The 17,463-nt window shown below is 44.6% G+C and overlaps 1 protein-coding gene across 1 annotated transcript in view; it reads left to right on the top strand.

The window, feature by feature from the left end:
- Positions 1-17,463, top strand: part of LOC126248348 (patched domain-containing protein 3-like) — a 700,291-nt gene that overhangs the window by 382,265 nt on the left and 300,563 nt on the right. Inside the window, exon 3 of the mRNA XM_049949258.1 lies at positions 9,525-9,595. Within this exon, the coding sequence (XP_049805215.1) occupies positions 9,525-9,595 (71 nt within the window). The remainder of the gene's footprint in view (positions 1-9,524; positions 9,596-17,463) is intronic.

The following is a 17,463-nucleotide window of genomic DNA, read 5'->3' as shown; positions in this document are numbered from 1 at the left end:
AGATCAGTTACTGTTGCTACAATGCCAGGTTATCAAGATTTAAGTGAGTTTGAACGTGGTGTTATAGTAGGCGCACAAGCGATGGGACACAGCATCTCCGAGGTAGCGATGAAGTGAGGCTTTTCCCGTACGACCATTTCATGAGCGTACCGTGAATATCAGGAATCCGGTAAAATATCAATTCTCCAACATAGCTGCGGCCAGAAAAAGAGCCTGCAAGATCGGGACCAACGACGACTGAAGAGAATCGTTCAACGTGACAGAAGTGCAACCCTTTCCGCAAATTACTGCAGATTTCAGTGCTGGGCCATCAAGAAGTGTCAGCGTGTGAACCATTCAACGGAACATCATCGATATGGGCTGTCGGAGCTAAAGGCCCACTCGAGTACCCTTGATGACTGCATGACACAAAGCTTTACGCCTCGCCTGGGCCCGTCGACACCGACATTGGACTGTTGATAACCGAAAACATGTGGCCTGATCGGACGAGTCTCGTTTCAGATTGTATCGAGCTGATGGACATGTACGGGTATGGACACAACCTCATGAATCCATATGTACCTTGCATGTCAGCAGGGGACTGTTCAAGCTGGTGGAGGCTCTGTAGTGGTGTGGAGCGTGTGCAGTTGAAGTGATATGGGACCCCTGATATGTCTAGATACGATTCTGACAGGTAACACGTAAGTAAGCATCCTGTCTGATCACCTGCGTCCATTCATGTCAATTTTGCATTTCGACGGACTTGGGCAATTCCAGCAGGACAATGCGACACCCCACAAATTCAGAATTGCTACACAGTGGCTCCAGGAACGCTCTTCTTAGTTTAAACACTTCCGCTGGCCACCAAATTCCCCAGACATGAACGTTTTGACGATATCAGGAATGCCTTGCAACGTGCTATTCAGAAGAGATATCCACCCCCTCGTACTCTTACGGAATTATGGACAGCCCTGCAGGAGTCATGGTGTCAGTTCCCTCCAGCACTACTTCAGACATTAGCCGAGTCCATGCCGCGTCGTGTTGCAGCACTTCTGCATGCTCGCGGGGGCCGTACACGATAATAGGCAGGTGTATCATTTTCTTTGGCTCTTCAGTGTATATACAATGACTAACGTTCCCTCACAGCTAACTAAAGTGCGAGGCGACGAGTATCATTGTGGAGGACTAGAGCACTGTGCGTCATATTGAGGTGCAATGCGAACTGAGTCCGATGGGACGTAGTGAGTTCGAGAGATTGAGCGATTGAGACAGCTCGGTCGGCGGCGGTTGTCTATATGCACGCTGCCCAGGAGACGTTATCGGCTTGTAGCCTGGGTGAGTGTCTTGGTCTTCTCTTGTCCTAGACGCTTTTAGTTCAGCGCCTCCTATACAATATTTCCTAGTGCCGACCGATGTACTGACGAAGGCGTACGCAAGCACATTCCCCCCCCCCCTCTCCCTTTTCCCGAAACGCGGCACCGTTGTCGTGTTAGTGGAGATGCGAACGACAACGGGGAGAGAGGGGAGGGGCAGGAGGCAGGAAGGTGGACGTAGAGATGAGCCGGGAGCCGTAACTGCAGGACGGCGTACTTCCTGCCGTACCCCGCCATCTGGCTTGCGAGGAACGTCCTCCAGAAAACACTGCGCAGGATACACGTCCAGTCCTGAGGGAGTCTCCTGGGGCGATGACGGCGGCGGCGATGGCGGGTCCAGGTCCGTCTGGTCGGAGAGCGGCGACGGCGGAGGCGAGGGCGCGACGCCCATTGGCTCGTCCTGGGGTGCCGTGGCGGTGGCTGTGAAGGCTGCATGGTCCCTTGGGGCAGTGAATCTGGAGGAAGAAAAGCAACAGAATCGCGGGACAAACGACAAATGAGAATTTGATTCCGGTGACGGCAATGCATACCATCGGGACCTGCAATCGGATACATATTATACCGATGCGTTTCTGGATCTCGCCTCGCTCCCAGCGCTGACGTCGGCCAAAGACCCCGTAAAGAACAAAATCACGCGGTGCAAAGCGATACTTGCGGACCATCGGCGGCGTCGGATGCTGCGGTGTGTGGAGCAAGTGAAGTAACGTCCACTGGCGGCTGCCATGCAGAAGTTCTGCCGGTGATGGTCCGTCGCGTGTGTGGGGCGATAGGAGGCGAGAAGGAGTTGGAGCGCCTGTTCCCGTGTGTGGGTGTTGCGAAGCTTGGCCATCTGTTAGTTGAAAGTGCGCACGAAGACTAGGGGTGAAACGCAGCTCTTGTTCGATGACGCATGCCGTTTCGTGCACAAAACCGTTCAAAGTCATGTGACGTGAACTGAAGTCCGTTGTCCGTAACAATGACTTCAGGCACTCCTTCAATGCAAAAAATTGAGGACAGCATTTGAATTGTGCTACGTAACATGGTAGAGTTCATAGGCACTGCAAATGGGAACTTGATAAAAAAAAAGTCTACTACTATGAGCCAACGAATGTTCCAAAACGGTCCTGCAAAGTCTATGTGCACTCGTTGCCATGGCGATTGAGTCTTAGGCCAAGCTGCGAATGTCTGTGGAGGAGCTGATGGGTTGTCCGCGCATGCGCGACACTGTGACGTCATCTGTTCAATGTGAGGGTCGAAACCCTGCCAAGTACAGTGCCGGCGCGCTAACTGTTTAGTGCGAACAAGTCCCCAATGGCCTTGGTGAAGCAGTTGTAACACATCCTTTTGCAATACTGTTGGATGAGCACACGCGATTGTCCACTGTCAGATTGTACTAAGATCACACCTTGTACTGAAAGGTTAAGGCGACGAGCAGAGTATCGGCGCACTATTGAGTTTTGAGTAGGTACTGTTCAGTGAGCGAGGCCAAGACGTGCGAATGTATTGCAACAAAATCTTCAGGTCAGGGTCCGCTTCCGTGACCTGCGCAATTTTTCTGTAATTCAAGGGAAAGATTGCAGCAATTCAAAGTCCTGCGCATCGATCTGGCAACAAGATGCGTCAGAGGAATCAAAATCAGAGTCGGGGCCGATCGGAAGGCGAGAAAGGGCGTCAGCATTGCCATAGGTCTGTACAGAATTCCGTACTGATTCTGGGATAGAAGCAAAGACCAACGCTGCAATTTTTAAGCAGTACGTGTAGGAACCGACTTTGACGGATGAAACAATGACTGCAATGGCTTATGATCTGTCACTAAATAGAACTTACGACCAAACAGATAGTGATGGAATTTTGTCACATCATACGCAATTGCGAGAGCTTCTTTTTCAGTTTGTGAATAATCGCACTGAGTCTGAATTAACAGCTTCGAGGCAAAAGCAATAGGTCTCTCTTCTGCACCAATTCTGTGCAAAAGCACAGCGCCGATTCCGTAAGAAGAAGCGCCTACTTTTAAAATCACTGGTTTGGCAGGATCAAAATGTACTAAACATCTGTCACTGAGCAAGGCATTTTTGAGTTTCTGAGATGCGTCGTGACATTCTTTGGTTCACACGAAAGGCACATTTTTCCGACGTAAGCAATGCAATGGAGCCGCGATCTGTGAAGCGTTCGGAGTGAAACGAATGCAGTATGTCAACTTGCCTAGCGCAGACTACAGTTCAGATATATTGCGAGGAACAGGCAGGTCACGGATTGCAAGCAAATGAGATTGGAGGCGGTGCATATTCTGACTGTTTATGACATGACCTAAGCACTGTTGTTCAGTTTGAAAAAAGTCACACTTTTCGAGACGGCACTTGAGTCCTGCTTCTGACAACACTCGAAAAAGAGTACGCAAATTGGCAATGTTTTCCTCTGGCGTGCGACCTGAGACGACAATATCGTCAAGGTAGTTCGAACAGAACGGCACTCGAGCAGGCAGCTGTTCCAAGTAACGTTGAAAAATGGCGGGTGTGGAGGCACTGCCGACGGGCATACGTAAATACCTGAACAGGTCTGTGTGTGTATTAACAACAAACACTATCTGTGATTCATCATCTAGTGGTATTTGCAAATAAGCATTACGGAAATCTAACTTAGAAAAGTAACAGCCTGCACCAAGACTGTCCGTAAGTTTCTCAGGGCGAGGCAATGGATAAGTGTCAATTATTGTTTGTGGGTTGACTGTATTTTCGAAGTCAACACGAATGCGAATATGACAAGAAGGCTTGGGTATCAACCAACGGACTTGCCCACTGACTAGCTTGTATTGTAGCAATCACACCATTGTCTTGAAATTCTTTTAATTCACTAGCTACATTGTCTCGTAAAGCAATGGGAACGGGCCGAGCCCGGAAAAACGTAGGCTGATCATTATCTTTCAGGGTAATGCGCACTACAAAATTATTAGCTTTCCCAAGTCCATCAGCAAAGAGTTCATGAAATTCCTTAAGCAAACTAGCTACACAGTCTTTTGGATGAAAAGCAGTCGCTGAAAGTACATTTTCTTGGATTCTAAGGGCAAACAAGTCAAACGAACGTAAGCCAAAAATATTTTCACTGTCTCTTGATTGCAACACAGTACATTTCACTGCCCTAGTGTGAGATTTGTGGCAGGCAAACTACACTGTCCAAGTATCGGGATTTCCTGTCCGTTTTATGAAGTGAGGTGCATGATAGATTTTGACAGGCGTGGTGAGCCTACCTGTTAATACGTGGTGCGATTAAGCAAAGTTACAGAAGCACCTGTGTCCCATTGAAAGTCAACACGACGGCCAGCAATTTGTAGTGTTACAAATAATTTGTTGGAAAGGTGTCGCACTGCACTGGAGCGAGATGACGGCACAACCTTACTTGAATTAGTGCTAGAACCTGCAGTCGGTTTTGAAAACACTGCATTCACAAACGTGCATCAGGCCTGCTGTTGTGAGAGCGGGCAGAATTGGCGTTCCGTTGCCGTTGCAAGCAAACTGCCTGGGCATGGCCTTTCTTTTCACACGAGTAACATGTCACGTTGCGCGACGGGCAATCTTGTTGCTTATGGCGAGCAAAACAGCGAGGGCAAGACTAGATGACAGGCCTGGCGAATTGTTTACTGGGCTGTCTGCGCATCTGTGTGAGCGTTCGTTGTGGCGGCTGAGGGGGGCCGTCGCGGGCAAGAGGCGACTCCACCCGACAAATCGGAACCTCATCAAATTTATCGGCGGTTATGGCACCGTATGGAATTGTTCTGATATTTTCCACACTTGATGGAGCGAAGGATCTGAATGCTTGAGAATCTGTTCTCTGATTCTGTTATCAGGGACATTGTATGTGGTCACATCACGAATCATCATGTCACTATAAATGTTGCTAAAACTACACTTCAATTTACACTTCCTAGTGAGACCCTGTAAGTCGGTATACCACTGACGGTACGCCTGTTCCGGCTTTTTCTTAAGGCGAAAGAACTGAAATCTGGCTGCCGCGACCTGAATTTGATGTTCATAATACTGGCTTACCTACTACTCCATCATAGGAGAGTGCGTCGGGAGACGCCGTAGGCAAGAGTTTTTGAATTAAGCGAAACACAAGTGTTCCCACGACGGACAGGGTTGGGTTGGGTTGTTGTGGTGGAAGAGACCAGACAGCGAGGTCATCGGTCTCATCGGATTAGGGAAGGACGGGGAAGGAAATCGGCCGTGCCCTTTCAAAGGAACCATCCCGGCTTTTGCCTGGAGCGATTTAGGGAAATCGTGGAAAACCTAAATCAGGATGGCCGGACGCGGGATTGAACTGTCGTCCTCCCGAATGCGAGTCCAGTGTGCGACGGACAGGAAATAATGAGATTGTGGTGTGCGTAATGTAAGACCTTCGGTACACACACCGTCAGATTATTTGACTTGTCGCTCTAACGAACTAGGCGAGTGTCAGCAATATGTCTCTTGGTCTTATCGTGGCGTGTTTATCTTCTGGCGTTAGGTCAGACGATAGAAATGCCAATTGCACGCTTAGAGTAGCAGATTGACGGTGACGGACTTTAAACAGAACTTGATTAATTTTCACACACATTTATTAAAATAATAAAAAGCATAGACATTACGTAACTTGATTCTGGATGCTGTTTACAATTGACAGTCTCAAAAAATGGTTCAAATGGCTCTGAGCACCATGGGACTTAACATCTTAGGTCATCAGTCCCCTAGAACTTAGAACTACTTAAACCTAACTAACCTAAGGACATCACACACATCCATGCCCGAGGCAGGATTCGAACCTGCGACCGTAGCGGTTGCGCGGTTCCAGACTGTAGCGCCTAGAACCGCTCGGCCACCCTGGCCGGCAATTGACAGTCTGAAGTTCCTTTGGTCTTGGTACGTTAATCTTATTCTCACATATCTCTGATACTTGACAAAGTGTGTATTCATTTATCTTCATGAGTATGTGTATAGGAATATGGCAATCTTATTAGGCACAGACTGAAACTTGACTATAGACTTGTACAGACTAATGTAGACTGGTACAGACAGGTGCAGATAAATGCAGACTGACTAATCGGAGGTCTGTACACTCGTTATAATACCTCACGCATTCAGGTATCACTGTGCGACTGTGATCCGCGAGGAGAAAAGGTTCTACGTTAGCAGCAATCTCATTGGCTGCGTTACATATTAATATGCGGATCGGCGGAAGCAGAATTTGGTCCGTCTCTAAGGCAGCGCCATCTCGTAGTGCGGAGACGCACGAGCGCTGCGCCTGCGCTGTTGTGCTTAGCGGGGCGCGCTCTAGTGGGAAAGTTGTGTGCGCGCTGACTACGCGGAACTATGTACACAACAGAGATTTCACAACACCTTGAATTCGATGGACTTGACAGTGGTTCTGGAACTGGGTGACATACTCGAGCGCTTGTTGGATCGGTTGGTTGGTCGGTTGGGCAGCCGACGCAGCGTATGTGGCAAGCAATTACTGTACAGTAGACAGCAATGTGGCGATTTGCTGGTTCTGAAACTGAAAAATCTGATTTAGTTCCAATGTAGGAGAGTCAGTGGCTGAGGCGCAGGGAGTGCGGGATAGCCATTCTAACGCTAACAAATTACAGCAAAATACGAAAAGACAAATAGAAAAGAAATGTGCAAAGCCTCTGAAAAGAGAAATAGATTACTTCTGCAGCTCCTCTCCTGTAATACATGCAACAACAAGAACAAATGAGCAAATAGAATGACTGCAACGACAACTCCCCTGCAGAAGCCTAGAACACATGAATAGCAAACAAAACTTGTATATCAGTAGAGCTACGTGAAATTCGTTTATGCTATAAATGTGCAATAAAATGCGAAATCCACGCATTTCAGCGAAATTTATTAAAATTTGTAGATTTCAGCGAAATTCATTAAAATTAGCATATTTTAGGGGAAACTATTAAAATCAAGATATTTTCCGTAAGACAAAAACCGAATTTCTTTTCCTTGTTTTAGCGATTTTGCTCGACCGATTTACACAAATGACATTTGGATATCAGCTGTTCTAGTTACCGCAGTGGCCGTTACTCTTCAATTAAAAAGTAGAAGTAGACAATTTCACGCTCAGTTTAATTTCCTACTTCTCCTGAACTGCGCAAAATGTCTCTCCGTCCACATTAACCGAAAATTTTTAAAAACACGACGTAACTTCACAATCTGATACGCTTCAAAATCGGTTGTGTGTTTACATTACGTTTGTTTTAGATAGCCTACTTCAGTCGACTCCAGTAAGATCTGACCGTTGCTTCTGCACATGCGCGAGTTGGATTCTACTCCAACGCTTTGGCACCAATGTTTGTTGGCCGCAGTGTGTGGATCCGGCCGTATGGTGTAAACACGTGTATGTAACGTTTTGCGAGTGTTGCGAAGTGATAATAGTGTGTTAAAAATGGGTAGGCATAAAGTCACTTTGCAGGAGCGATGCAATGGCTATCCCAAAGAAGAAGGTTTTTATGTTCACGGTAAAAACACTTTTATGTGTCGATTTTGTAACGAGAAGCTCAACTGGGAGAAGGACAATTTAGAAAAACACATTAATAGTGCTAGTCACAGGGCAAAAAAAGCGTCTGCAGTGGTTGCAGGAACTTCATCAAAAACGCAGGCTGCTATTGGCGAGATGTTAGACAGGGCCAAAAAAAAGCTAAATTCAAATTTTAAAATGCTAAATTTTCGAAGTTTATTTGCTAATCTGACGTAGCTCTATATATCAGACTCGTCGGCCCTTGATGTGGCTGTGGCCTCTTGTAATGTTCTGTGGTTCGTGGCTGGATGAGGAGATAGGTGGGTGGCCGGTTTCCTCTCACTACAACACAAAATGCGCACATGGTTAAAATACACTTTATTATAGGAACAAATTGACTACATAACTTCAAAGATGTCCAATCTGAAGTTCTGTGGTTCACAGCAATCAAATGACAGGTACTAATTCTTGAATCTTGTCTGTGTCCATATCACAACTATATGACTAACGTTCCCTCATAGCTAGCTAAGGTGTGAGGCGACGACTATCACTGTGGACGACTGAGTCTCGATGCGACGTACTGAGGTACCGAGCTTGAGAGATTGAGTGATTGAGGCAGCTCGGTCGGCAATGGTGACCTATATGCACACTGCCCAGGAGGCATTATCGGCGAGTAGCCTGGGGACATGTCTTCGTCTTCTCTTGTTCTCTCTTAGGTCAGCGTCTGCTATACAGTGTTTCCTATTGCCGACCAGTGTGCTGGCAAAGGCGTACGCCAGTACACACTACATTGTTGTTTCACTCTTTTATTACAGTATCTCTGGCAATACAGCACAGAACTTTCTTGGCCCATGTGTATTATATATTTTGTGCTCCCTGAGTAATATTTGAAACACTGTTCAAGAAACTGTACACTCGTCCTGTAGTACATAACATCCACCTTTTTACTGCAGGGAAGATTACACCTAACTCCCACGGCTAGGATGTGATGTGCTGTGAACCATATATGACATTGGCTGAAAAAACAGAAAGACTGGCTTATGATTTTTGTGTACCACAGCTGGAAATATCAAGAAATGCATGCCCCACCTGCCTCCATTTTATTTTCATTAGTCATAATTAATGTTTTCCACTTGGGTCTCCTCCTTGATCCATTTGTTTGTTTCCTGTACATCCTAGTAAAACCCATTTCACAACTCACTGACCAAACCTCTCTTATTGACTGGTTTTCACATTACATGTCTATGGCTCACTGCTGTAAATCAAACTGGTAAGTACTGATACAGTGAGTTTACAATCAGCTTGCATTAAATGCCTTGAAGAAAGATTACAGTTTAACATGTTATTGTTGATGAAGTCCTTAGGGCAGTAGTACTAGCTCGGGTTCAGGTGGACATGGGCCATGCTATTTAAGTGCCTTAAGTGCTCTACAGAAATCACACAAAATCTAAATTTGGATGGTCTTATAGGGCTCCTCTCTTAGTTTAACAGTCTTGACTTACAGAAAGCTATTTACAATTACGATGTAGTTTCAGAGTACTGATTATGCTTATGGCAGTTATAAATGATAGACGTATGGCAGGAACATATTCAATAAACTGAAGGGGTAAAATCTAAGTGAAACAGAAGATACTAAGTATTACATAATAATTCAAGTCATTCTTATAACAAAGAACCAAATACTTCTGTTTTCAGATTGCAGACCTACAGACATCAATAAAGGAGAAAAATGTGTCTGGGATTGTGCTGTACGATGTGTGTGCTCGGTATGTCAGCCACTTTTCTTTTTTGCATTCATATATGTTGAAATCTGTTTTACAATTGGATTATGTGTATCATAATTCCAAAAACCATTCTTACTTATTTATTTACTCTTATTCATTTATTTCTTATCCATTCATTTAAAGATAAAATGAAAGTATTTTATCCACTAGACAAGAAAATAATTGTACTTGTCATTTTTCGCAGTTAATAAAGAGCCTCAATGCAGCATATATTGGGTTGATTTCTGGGCATGATATATTTTGTGCTCCCTCAGTAATATTTGAAACACTGTTCACAAAACTCTACACTTGTCATGTAGAACGTAACATCTATCGTTTCACTGCAGGGAAGATTGCACCTAACTGCATGAATATCATGTGATGCACCGAACCGTATATGACATAAACTGAAAACACAGAAAGACTGGTTTATGATTTCTGTGTGCCACAGCTGGAAATATCAAGAAAACGACAGGCATTATCATATGTTCTTGTACTTTCATAATTATTATGTACTGAAAGTGCCATAAATAGTGTGTGAAGCTGCTAACAGACAATGAGGCACTAGATGTCCGTGTGGTACGCTCCACTATGCGCCGTATCGTGGCTTCTGGTGTACGTATGTTGATGTAGAAGACAATTTTCCATTTCACGTGGTGAGAATTGTCTTACAGTAGTTTCTAGAACATTGTTATGATTACACTGGACATCAAGGTTCCTAAATTTCACAAATGTGAATGGTCCTAGGGTAGAATTGGTTGTTGCCTTAGATCTCACTAATCACATTATTTTAATCTACTGCAACTGTCTTATGTATTCATGTATATCCGGCACTATTAACCTCCGGCTAAATACCTACGACTAATAGAATCCATACAACATCTAAATTCAACTCCTTTGTGTGTCATAGCTAATTACATGACTCAATTGGAAGATAAAATGAGACATCCTTCCGGGTTTTCTGGTGACCATTGCCAAGATCCAAACAAGTGGCTGAAGGTATATGAGCGTATAGCCAAATTTAACAAATGGGATGACACCGTGTGTTTGGCTAACGTATTTTTCAACTTGGAGGGCACTGCCAAGCAATGGTATGAGAACAACGACGAGAAGTTCGCAAGCTGGGAAGTATTCCAGGCAGAACTGCGCAAGTATTTCGGCGACACACAACGACAGAAGTGCAAAGCTGAAGATAAATTAAAGTGAAGGGCACAGCGTCCAGGACAAACGACAGCATCCTACACTCAAGACGTCTTGGAGCTGTGTAAAATAGTGGATCCTCGAATGAAGGAGGAAGATGAGGTTGCACGTCTCATGAAGGGTGTTGCTGAGAACATGTATCAAGCCCTACTCCTTAAGGAGGTTTCGACAGCAGGCGACTTCATAAAATGGTGCCAGTATATCGAGACAATGTATCAAAACAGAATTACACCCAAGAAGTTTGTACGGCTTCCAAACGTCGTATCGATGTGTCTGATGGAGGAAGCAACTGATTTCACAAGTGTTCTTCGTCAGATAGTGAGAGAGGAAGTTCAGAAGGCACTTGGATTGCACGGCGAGCAAAAAACCGAGACGCTTCAAGAGGTCATAAGGGGGGAAGTGGAACAGACATTGAACCCAATCTCGCGCCCTTCATTTCCCTTAAAAACGGTAAAAAAGTCGAGACCCAAGCGAAGTTACGTTCCTACAATGCCGCATGAGGAACTTGTTTGGGCACCAAGAAAGACTGATGTCTGGTGGACCTAAGATAACCAACCAGTATGTTTCCACTGCGGACGACCAGGACATCTGGTGCGCTATTGTCGAGGAAGGCGGCGGATATTTCACGACGCCCGCGCCAGAAGACAGCAGACCGATCTTAGCCGACGCCAACTCCGGGACGACGATGAACCAGAAGATGTGGGTGCAGGACGACGTAGGTCACCATCGTCGCAAGCGAGACGCTGGAGAGGACGCTCCCCAACATGCCGATCAAGGTCTCCATCACCGTTTAGAACCTCCAGCCGATCACCTAGCCTCCGCAACCTGGAAAACTAAAGGGTGCGACCCTTGGAGGTGAGGCCGCCGAAGAGAAAAATCCTCCGCCGTAGATCACTACAAAAATGATAGGAAACTACGTCGATATCATCATGGATGGCCGACCTGCCCAAGCTCTTGTGGTCTCTGGAGCATCATATTCAGTCATTTCGGAGAAGTACTGTCGCCAGTTACAGAAAGCCGTATTCGTCAACAACAAAACATCTCTGCTGAAGGTGGCTAATGGGAAATACATAAAACCTACAGGAAGATTTGTCGTTCGTGTGGGTGTAAGTGGCCATACACAGCCCTTAGAATTCATCGTCTTACGAGAGTGTAGTCATGACGTCATTCTCGGATGGGACTTTTTGAAAGCTTCTCAGGCAGTTATAGATTGTGGTCGCTCGAGGATTATGCTAGACGAGATACTGTGGACAGGAAGATGGGCATCCGAGTGTGTGGAGACTATGTGTGCTGGATGAAGTGATCATTCCTGCAGTCAGCGCTAGAAAGGTAGCTGTCATGTGTCATGCCATGCATCAACCCATGGATCTAGCAGTTTCCGTAAGAGAAGTATACCACTGAAGAATAACTTGGTCATCCCAGCCTCTGCGTCTCGTTTAAGAACGGATTCGGTGAATTGTGGATAGTTAACAGTCGCCGAGAACCGCAGATGCTTCCAAGACGCATGTGCGTAGCAAACGCTGAGCCGTTAACTGCAGAACAGCTGAGCGTCATAGAGACCTCCCATGCCGAGTCTGTGGGCGAAATTAGCGCTACCACTATGAGACAAGATCTTCTAGCTCGACTAACACCAGATCTCACTAAGGAACAACAGAAGAAGCTACTTGCCATTCTTCAAGAGTTCTCTGAATGCTTCAATCCACAGATGAAGAGCAAATTAGACAAATCGACGGTGAAGCACCGGATTAGCACTGGAGACCATCAACCAATAAGCCAGAGAGCATACCATGTGTCAGCAACGGAATGTCCAATAATTCGCGACGAGATAGAGAAAATGATGAAGAATGACATCATTCAGCCTTTGCAGAGCCCATAGTCGTCACCAGTGGTTCTCGACAGGAAGAAGGAAGGCAACTGGCGCTTTTGTGTTGATTACAAGAAGCTTAATAAGATAACTAAAAAGACGTTTACCCTCTTCCACGAGTTGGCGACACACTAGGTTATGTGAAGGGAGATAAGTTTTTCTTAACCATGGACATGTACTCGAGATACTGGCAAATCGAAGTAGATGAGGCTGATCGTGAGAAAACTGCATTCATCACCCCTGAGGGCCTGTATGAGTTTAAGGTAATGTCGTTTGGTTTGTGTAATGCACCAGCAACTTTCGAACGAATGATGGACAATCTTCTAAGGCACCTGAAGTGGACGATGTGTCTTTGTTATTTAGATGACGTTATAGTCTTCTCAGAGACATTTTATGAACACATAAAAAGACTGAAGGCCGTTCTTAAGTGTCTCACCCAGCCGGACTGAAACTTAATCCAAGAAAATGTCTCTTTGTAACAAAAGAAATCAAAATACTTGGGCACCTTGTGTCAAACGAAGGTGTGCGGCCAGACCCAGAAAAGGTGAGAACTATAACGGAATTTCCTATTCCTAAAAGTATTACAGGCGTGAGAAGTTTCCTCAGATTGTGTTCTTATTACTGTCATTTTATCAAAGACTTGTATCAAAGCCAGGCCACTCCAAGAGTTGTTAAGGGGGGTAGGACGTCAAACGGGCGGACTTGGAGCAGAAGAGGCACCACAGGACATTTTGATTTCCACTGTCTATAGTTTTACAAATATATTCATAGAACTTCGTCAGTGTGATGAGGAAGGATTCAGGATTCACACTAATAGCAGTGGAAGATCGAAAACATTAAAAAAATAAATCTTTTTACATGCGAAATTTCATAATTTTTTTCACTTACTATTGGCTGCATTTGTTACTATAGGTACACTTTTCTTCGTAAGTACGAGAGATTCTTCGATGAATTTTGCACAGCATACAAACCAAGGTAGATGAAACTCTAGAATTTATTAAATTTATGAAAAAATGAATGAGCTGCTACATTTTAAACTTCATGTTTAGAAAAAACTCAATTTTTATAGTTAATTATCTCCATTTTTACCATAGTTTTTAATAGATTTGGAAAATTCTAGAGTTTCATACACTTCCAAGTATAGTTTGTACGCTGTGCAAAATTCATCGAGGAATGTCTCTTACTTCTGAAGAAAAGTGTACCTATAGCAACAAATGCAGCCAACAGTAAGTGAAAAAATGATGAAATTTCGCATGTGAAAAAAAATTATTTTGTTAAGTTTTTTAACTTCCACTGCTGTGAGTGTGAATCCTGAATCCTTCCTGGTCATGCCGACAAAGTTTTATGAATTTATTTGTAAAACTATAGACAGTGCAAATTAAAATGTCCTGTGGTGCCTCTCCTACTCCAAGTCGGTCCGTTTGACGTCCTGCCCCCCTTAAAAGCCGATGCTAAATTTATCTGGGGTGGTGCTCAACAAGATATGCTGCGAAAAGCTCTGACGACTGACCTTGAACTTGGTCTGTATGATGAGAGAGCACCTACAGAATTACACACAAATGCCATTGGGTATGGGATCGGTGCTGTTCTTGTGTAAATTTCGAATGGATAAGAGAAGGTTATATATAGCCTATGCATCTAGGACACTTACAAAAGCCGAGAGAAACTACTCAACTACAGAAAGAGAATGTCTTTCTGTGATCTGGGCCATATGCAAATTTCGACAGTATCTCTATGGAAGTCCATTCACAGTTGTTACAGACCATCATTCACTTAGTTGCTTGACAGGTCTCAAGGATCCAACAGGACGACTCGCCAGGTGGGTACTACGTCTTCAAGAATACGACATACCATAGTGTAGAAAAGTGGAAGAAAACACCAAGATGCCGACTGTCTCTCAGGAAACCCTGTGCAAGACCATCAAGACTTTGATGAAGATAGTGACTGTCTCGCTGCACTCCAGGATCTCTCTGCTGAGCAGAAGAAGGACGCCAAGATGTCTCAAATTGTCCCAAATTATGCTTGCCCTAAATCGGTCAGAGGGTGTGAAAGGATAATTTAAGGTAATTAATGGATTACTTTGCAAGAAAAACTTTGATCCGTTTGGAAAGAGGTGGCAACCAGTGATTCCTAAATACATGCGCTTAGATGTTCTACAGAAATTTCATGACACACCTGAGGCCGGACATTTAGGAGTTATTAAGACACACGATGGGATCCGCAAGAGATTTTTCTGGCCAGGTTTATTTAGGAGTGTCCGTCATACTGTTCGCACTGTCGAGAGTGCCAGAAGAGAAAGGCAGTTCCTCAGAAACCACCTGACCGATTCATACCAATTCCACCAGCCGAAACGCCTTTCCAGCGACCTCCTCGGACAATTTCCAACGTCTGCTAGTGGCAATAGATGGATTATTGTTTGTACTGATTATCTGATGTGTTATGTCATTATAAAAGCCGTGAGAACAGCCGAAGCATTCGAAGTAGCCAAATATATCGTAGAAGATATTGTATTAAAACACCGTGCCCTAAGGCAGTTGTCTGATGTTACTTAAGAAGTTGAAGATTTCGACCCCGACACAAGACGATGAAAGATCAGAGATACGGTCCACGTCCACGCGACAGGTAAGAAGCGGAAAGGTAACGAAGAACATGGCGGCAAGGGAAGTTCTAAGAAGATCACCGCCAGGGCGAACATCAGTCATCTGGAGTCGGAGTATGCAGGACCGATGACTCGCTCCCGGACTAGGACGACGTAACACCGAAATGCTGTTCTCTTAAGCAGGGAGCAATGTCACAGCAGAATCCGAGTAGCGCAGTCGCTGTAGTGTAGTGGTTATGAGTCTAGATTGTTGCATGGAGGGTAATGAGTTTAAAACTCACCTGAATCGATAAAATTTTAATTTCTATATTCGGTTCGAATACATTCTAGAAGTATCCACAAATGGCAAGAATCATTGTACTGGAATGTTCTGTAGCCGTAAGAATACCATATGTGTTCTGGCCGGAGGCAGTTCGCTCCGCGCTCTTGTGCGTGCAAGTGCTGAATAAACCTTTGTTAAGTGAAGTTAGTGTTCGTCATTCATCTACTTACACCTTCCTCTACGTGACAATATTCTCTTTGCTCACAGCAGGCCTGTAACAGGGAATAATGCTCATAAGGACTAATCACATCATCTCACAGCATTTCCCATGCAACAGTTTTCACCAAATGTACTGAATGATTTACATTTGAAGTTTTGTTTTGATTTGTCTTGAATCAATGTATAATGGAAAGAGTGAATATGTTAAATATGCCAGAGCTGACAATGACTGAGTCAGATGTGTGTTTTCTGCTTCTGTTGAACGGTGTGGCAGGAACCTGGGGAAAGGTTTTGATGTGAGATTCAGCTAAAGAGTGGTAAATGACAGCATCACTTTAGAGAAAGATCCCAGAGTACAGTTTATGCTGAAGGAAGTAGTGAATGTGCACTGGTGTAACTGATCTTACAACACAGTTGTGGGCAAGGTAAAAAGGAATGGTAACAAACCTCTGCAAGATGCAGTTATGTGCAAAAGGAAGATTAAGGTTTAACATCCCCTCAACAATGAGGTCGTTAGAGACGAGCAGTTGCATGCAGCTGGTGCAAATAAAGCAAGTGAAATAGGCAGAAGTGAGATACAAGGACAGAAAAATTAACTAAAAAAAGACTGAAAGAAGCCGGAAGAAGATGATTGGAAGACTTCAGCAAGATGTCAGCTAGAAAGCGTCATAGTATAATGTTATTTTCAGAAATGATAGAAACTAACATTTAAGAAAATAGGTGCAAATCTTTCTGGAGGTGATTCAACATACAATTTGATTTACTCTGAATCCAGTTTCATCTTACTTTTTGCCAAATAATCACTGGTCATCTTCTGCAGTTCTGTATTTACCTTCTCTCTCTTGTCTCATGCTCACTCTAATTTTTAACTTTGATTAGTTATTCCCTAGGTACCAAGTCCAGAATCATTACAATTCTATTATTATTTTCCCCCACCTCCCAATTGTATTATCCTCCAAAAATCTTTCATTTCTTGATCATCCTTCCTATTACAGTGCAAGGATAGTCTGAGCCTTATTAATACTGTTAAATGTTAGAAGTCAATTCAGGATGGTTGTCTGGGCAGAAGATGTAAAGAACCAATTCCTTGGCTGTTGTGGAATCTTACGAGCAGTGGATCAACAACATATCTTATCCAGCAAAATTCATTCAGTTGCTGTGGATGGCAGCATTATTGAGCCTGGGCAGTAATGTCTACCCAGGGAAACAAATGGCAGGATGTGGTGGCAGAATTAGCTCCCCCATTCAGCAAAGCACAACGGTGCAGTGTAACCATGTCCTAGTGGTGCTGATGCAACACAGACACCCACACTGGACGTGCCAACTGGCAGTGACAGGTGTTGGCAGGCATGGTCTGTAGTGCCAGGCGACAGTGTAGTGGTGCTCCGAATCTGTGACCTCGGCAAAGAGTGCAGCATCAGTAGTCTGGCAGGAGGTCAGGTGTGGGAGGCACTCAGGTGCAATATGCAAATGAAAGTCCCTTTCGAGTCACACAGGAGTTAGCTGATGTCAGCCTAAAGTAGGCCAAAGCCATATGGTGCCAGTTTATACCCCATCACGGCCAATAGAGCAGCAACTCTTGGAGGTACCGACTAGTTGTAGATGAGATTGGATGACTGAGATTGGGTGAAGGGTGCCATTGGGGGCAATCTCAGTGTAGGCAACAGTCGATGACAAATACTGTTAGGCCAGAATGGCTATTATTTGTACTGGTTCACTGGAGTCCT

This window comes from Schistocerca nitens, chromosome 3 (genome assembly GCF_023898315.1).
Source record: "Schistocerca nitens isolate TAMUIC-IGC-003100 chromosome 3, iqSchNite1.1, whole genome shotgun sequence".
NCBI classification, from domain to species: Eukaryota; Metazoa; Arthropoda; class Insecta; order Orthoptera; family Acrididae; genus Schistocerca; species Schistocerca nitens.
Note: the sequence above shows the minus strand (reverse complement) of the source record. Positions and strands in the feature narration are given on the sequence as shown.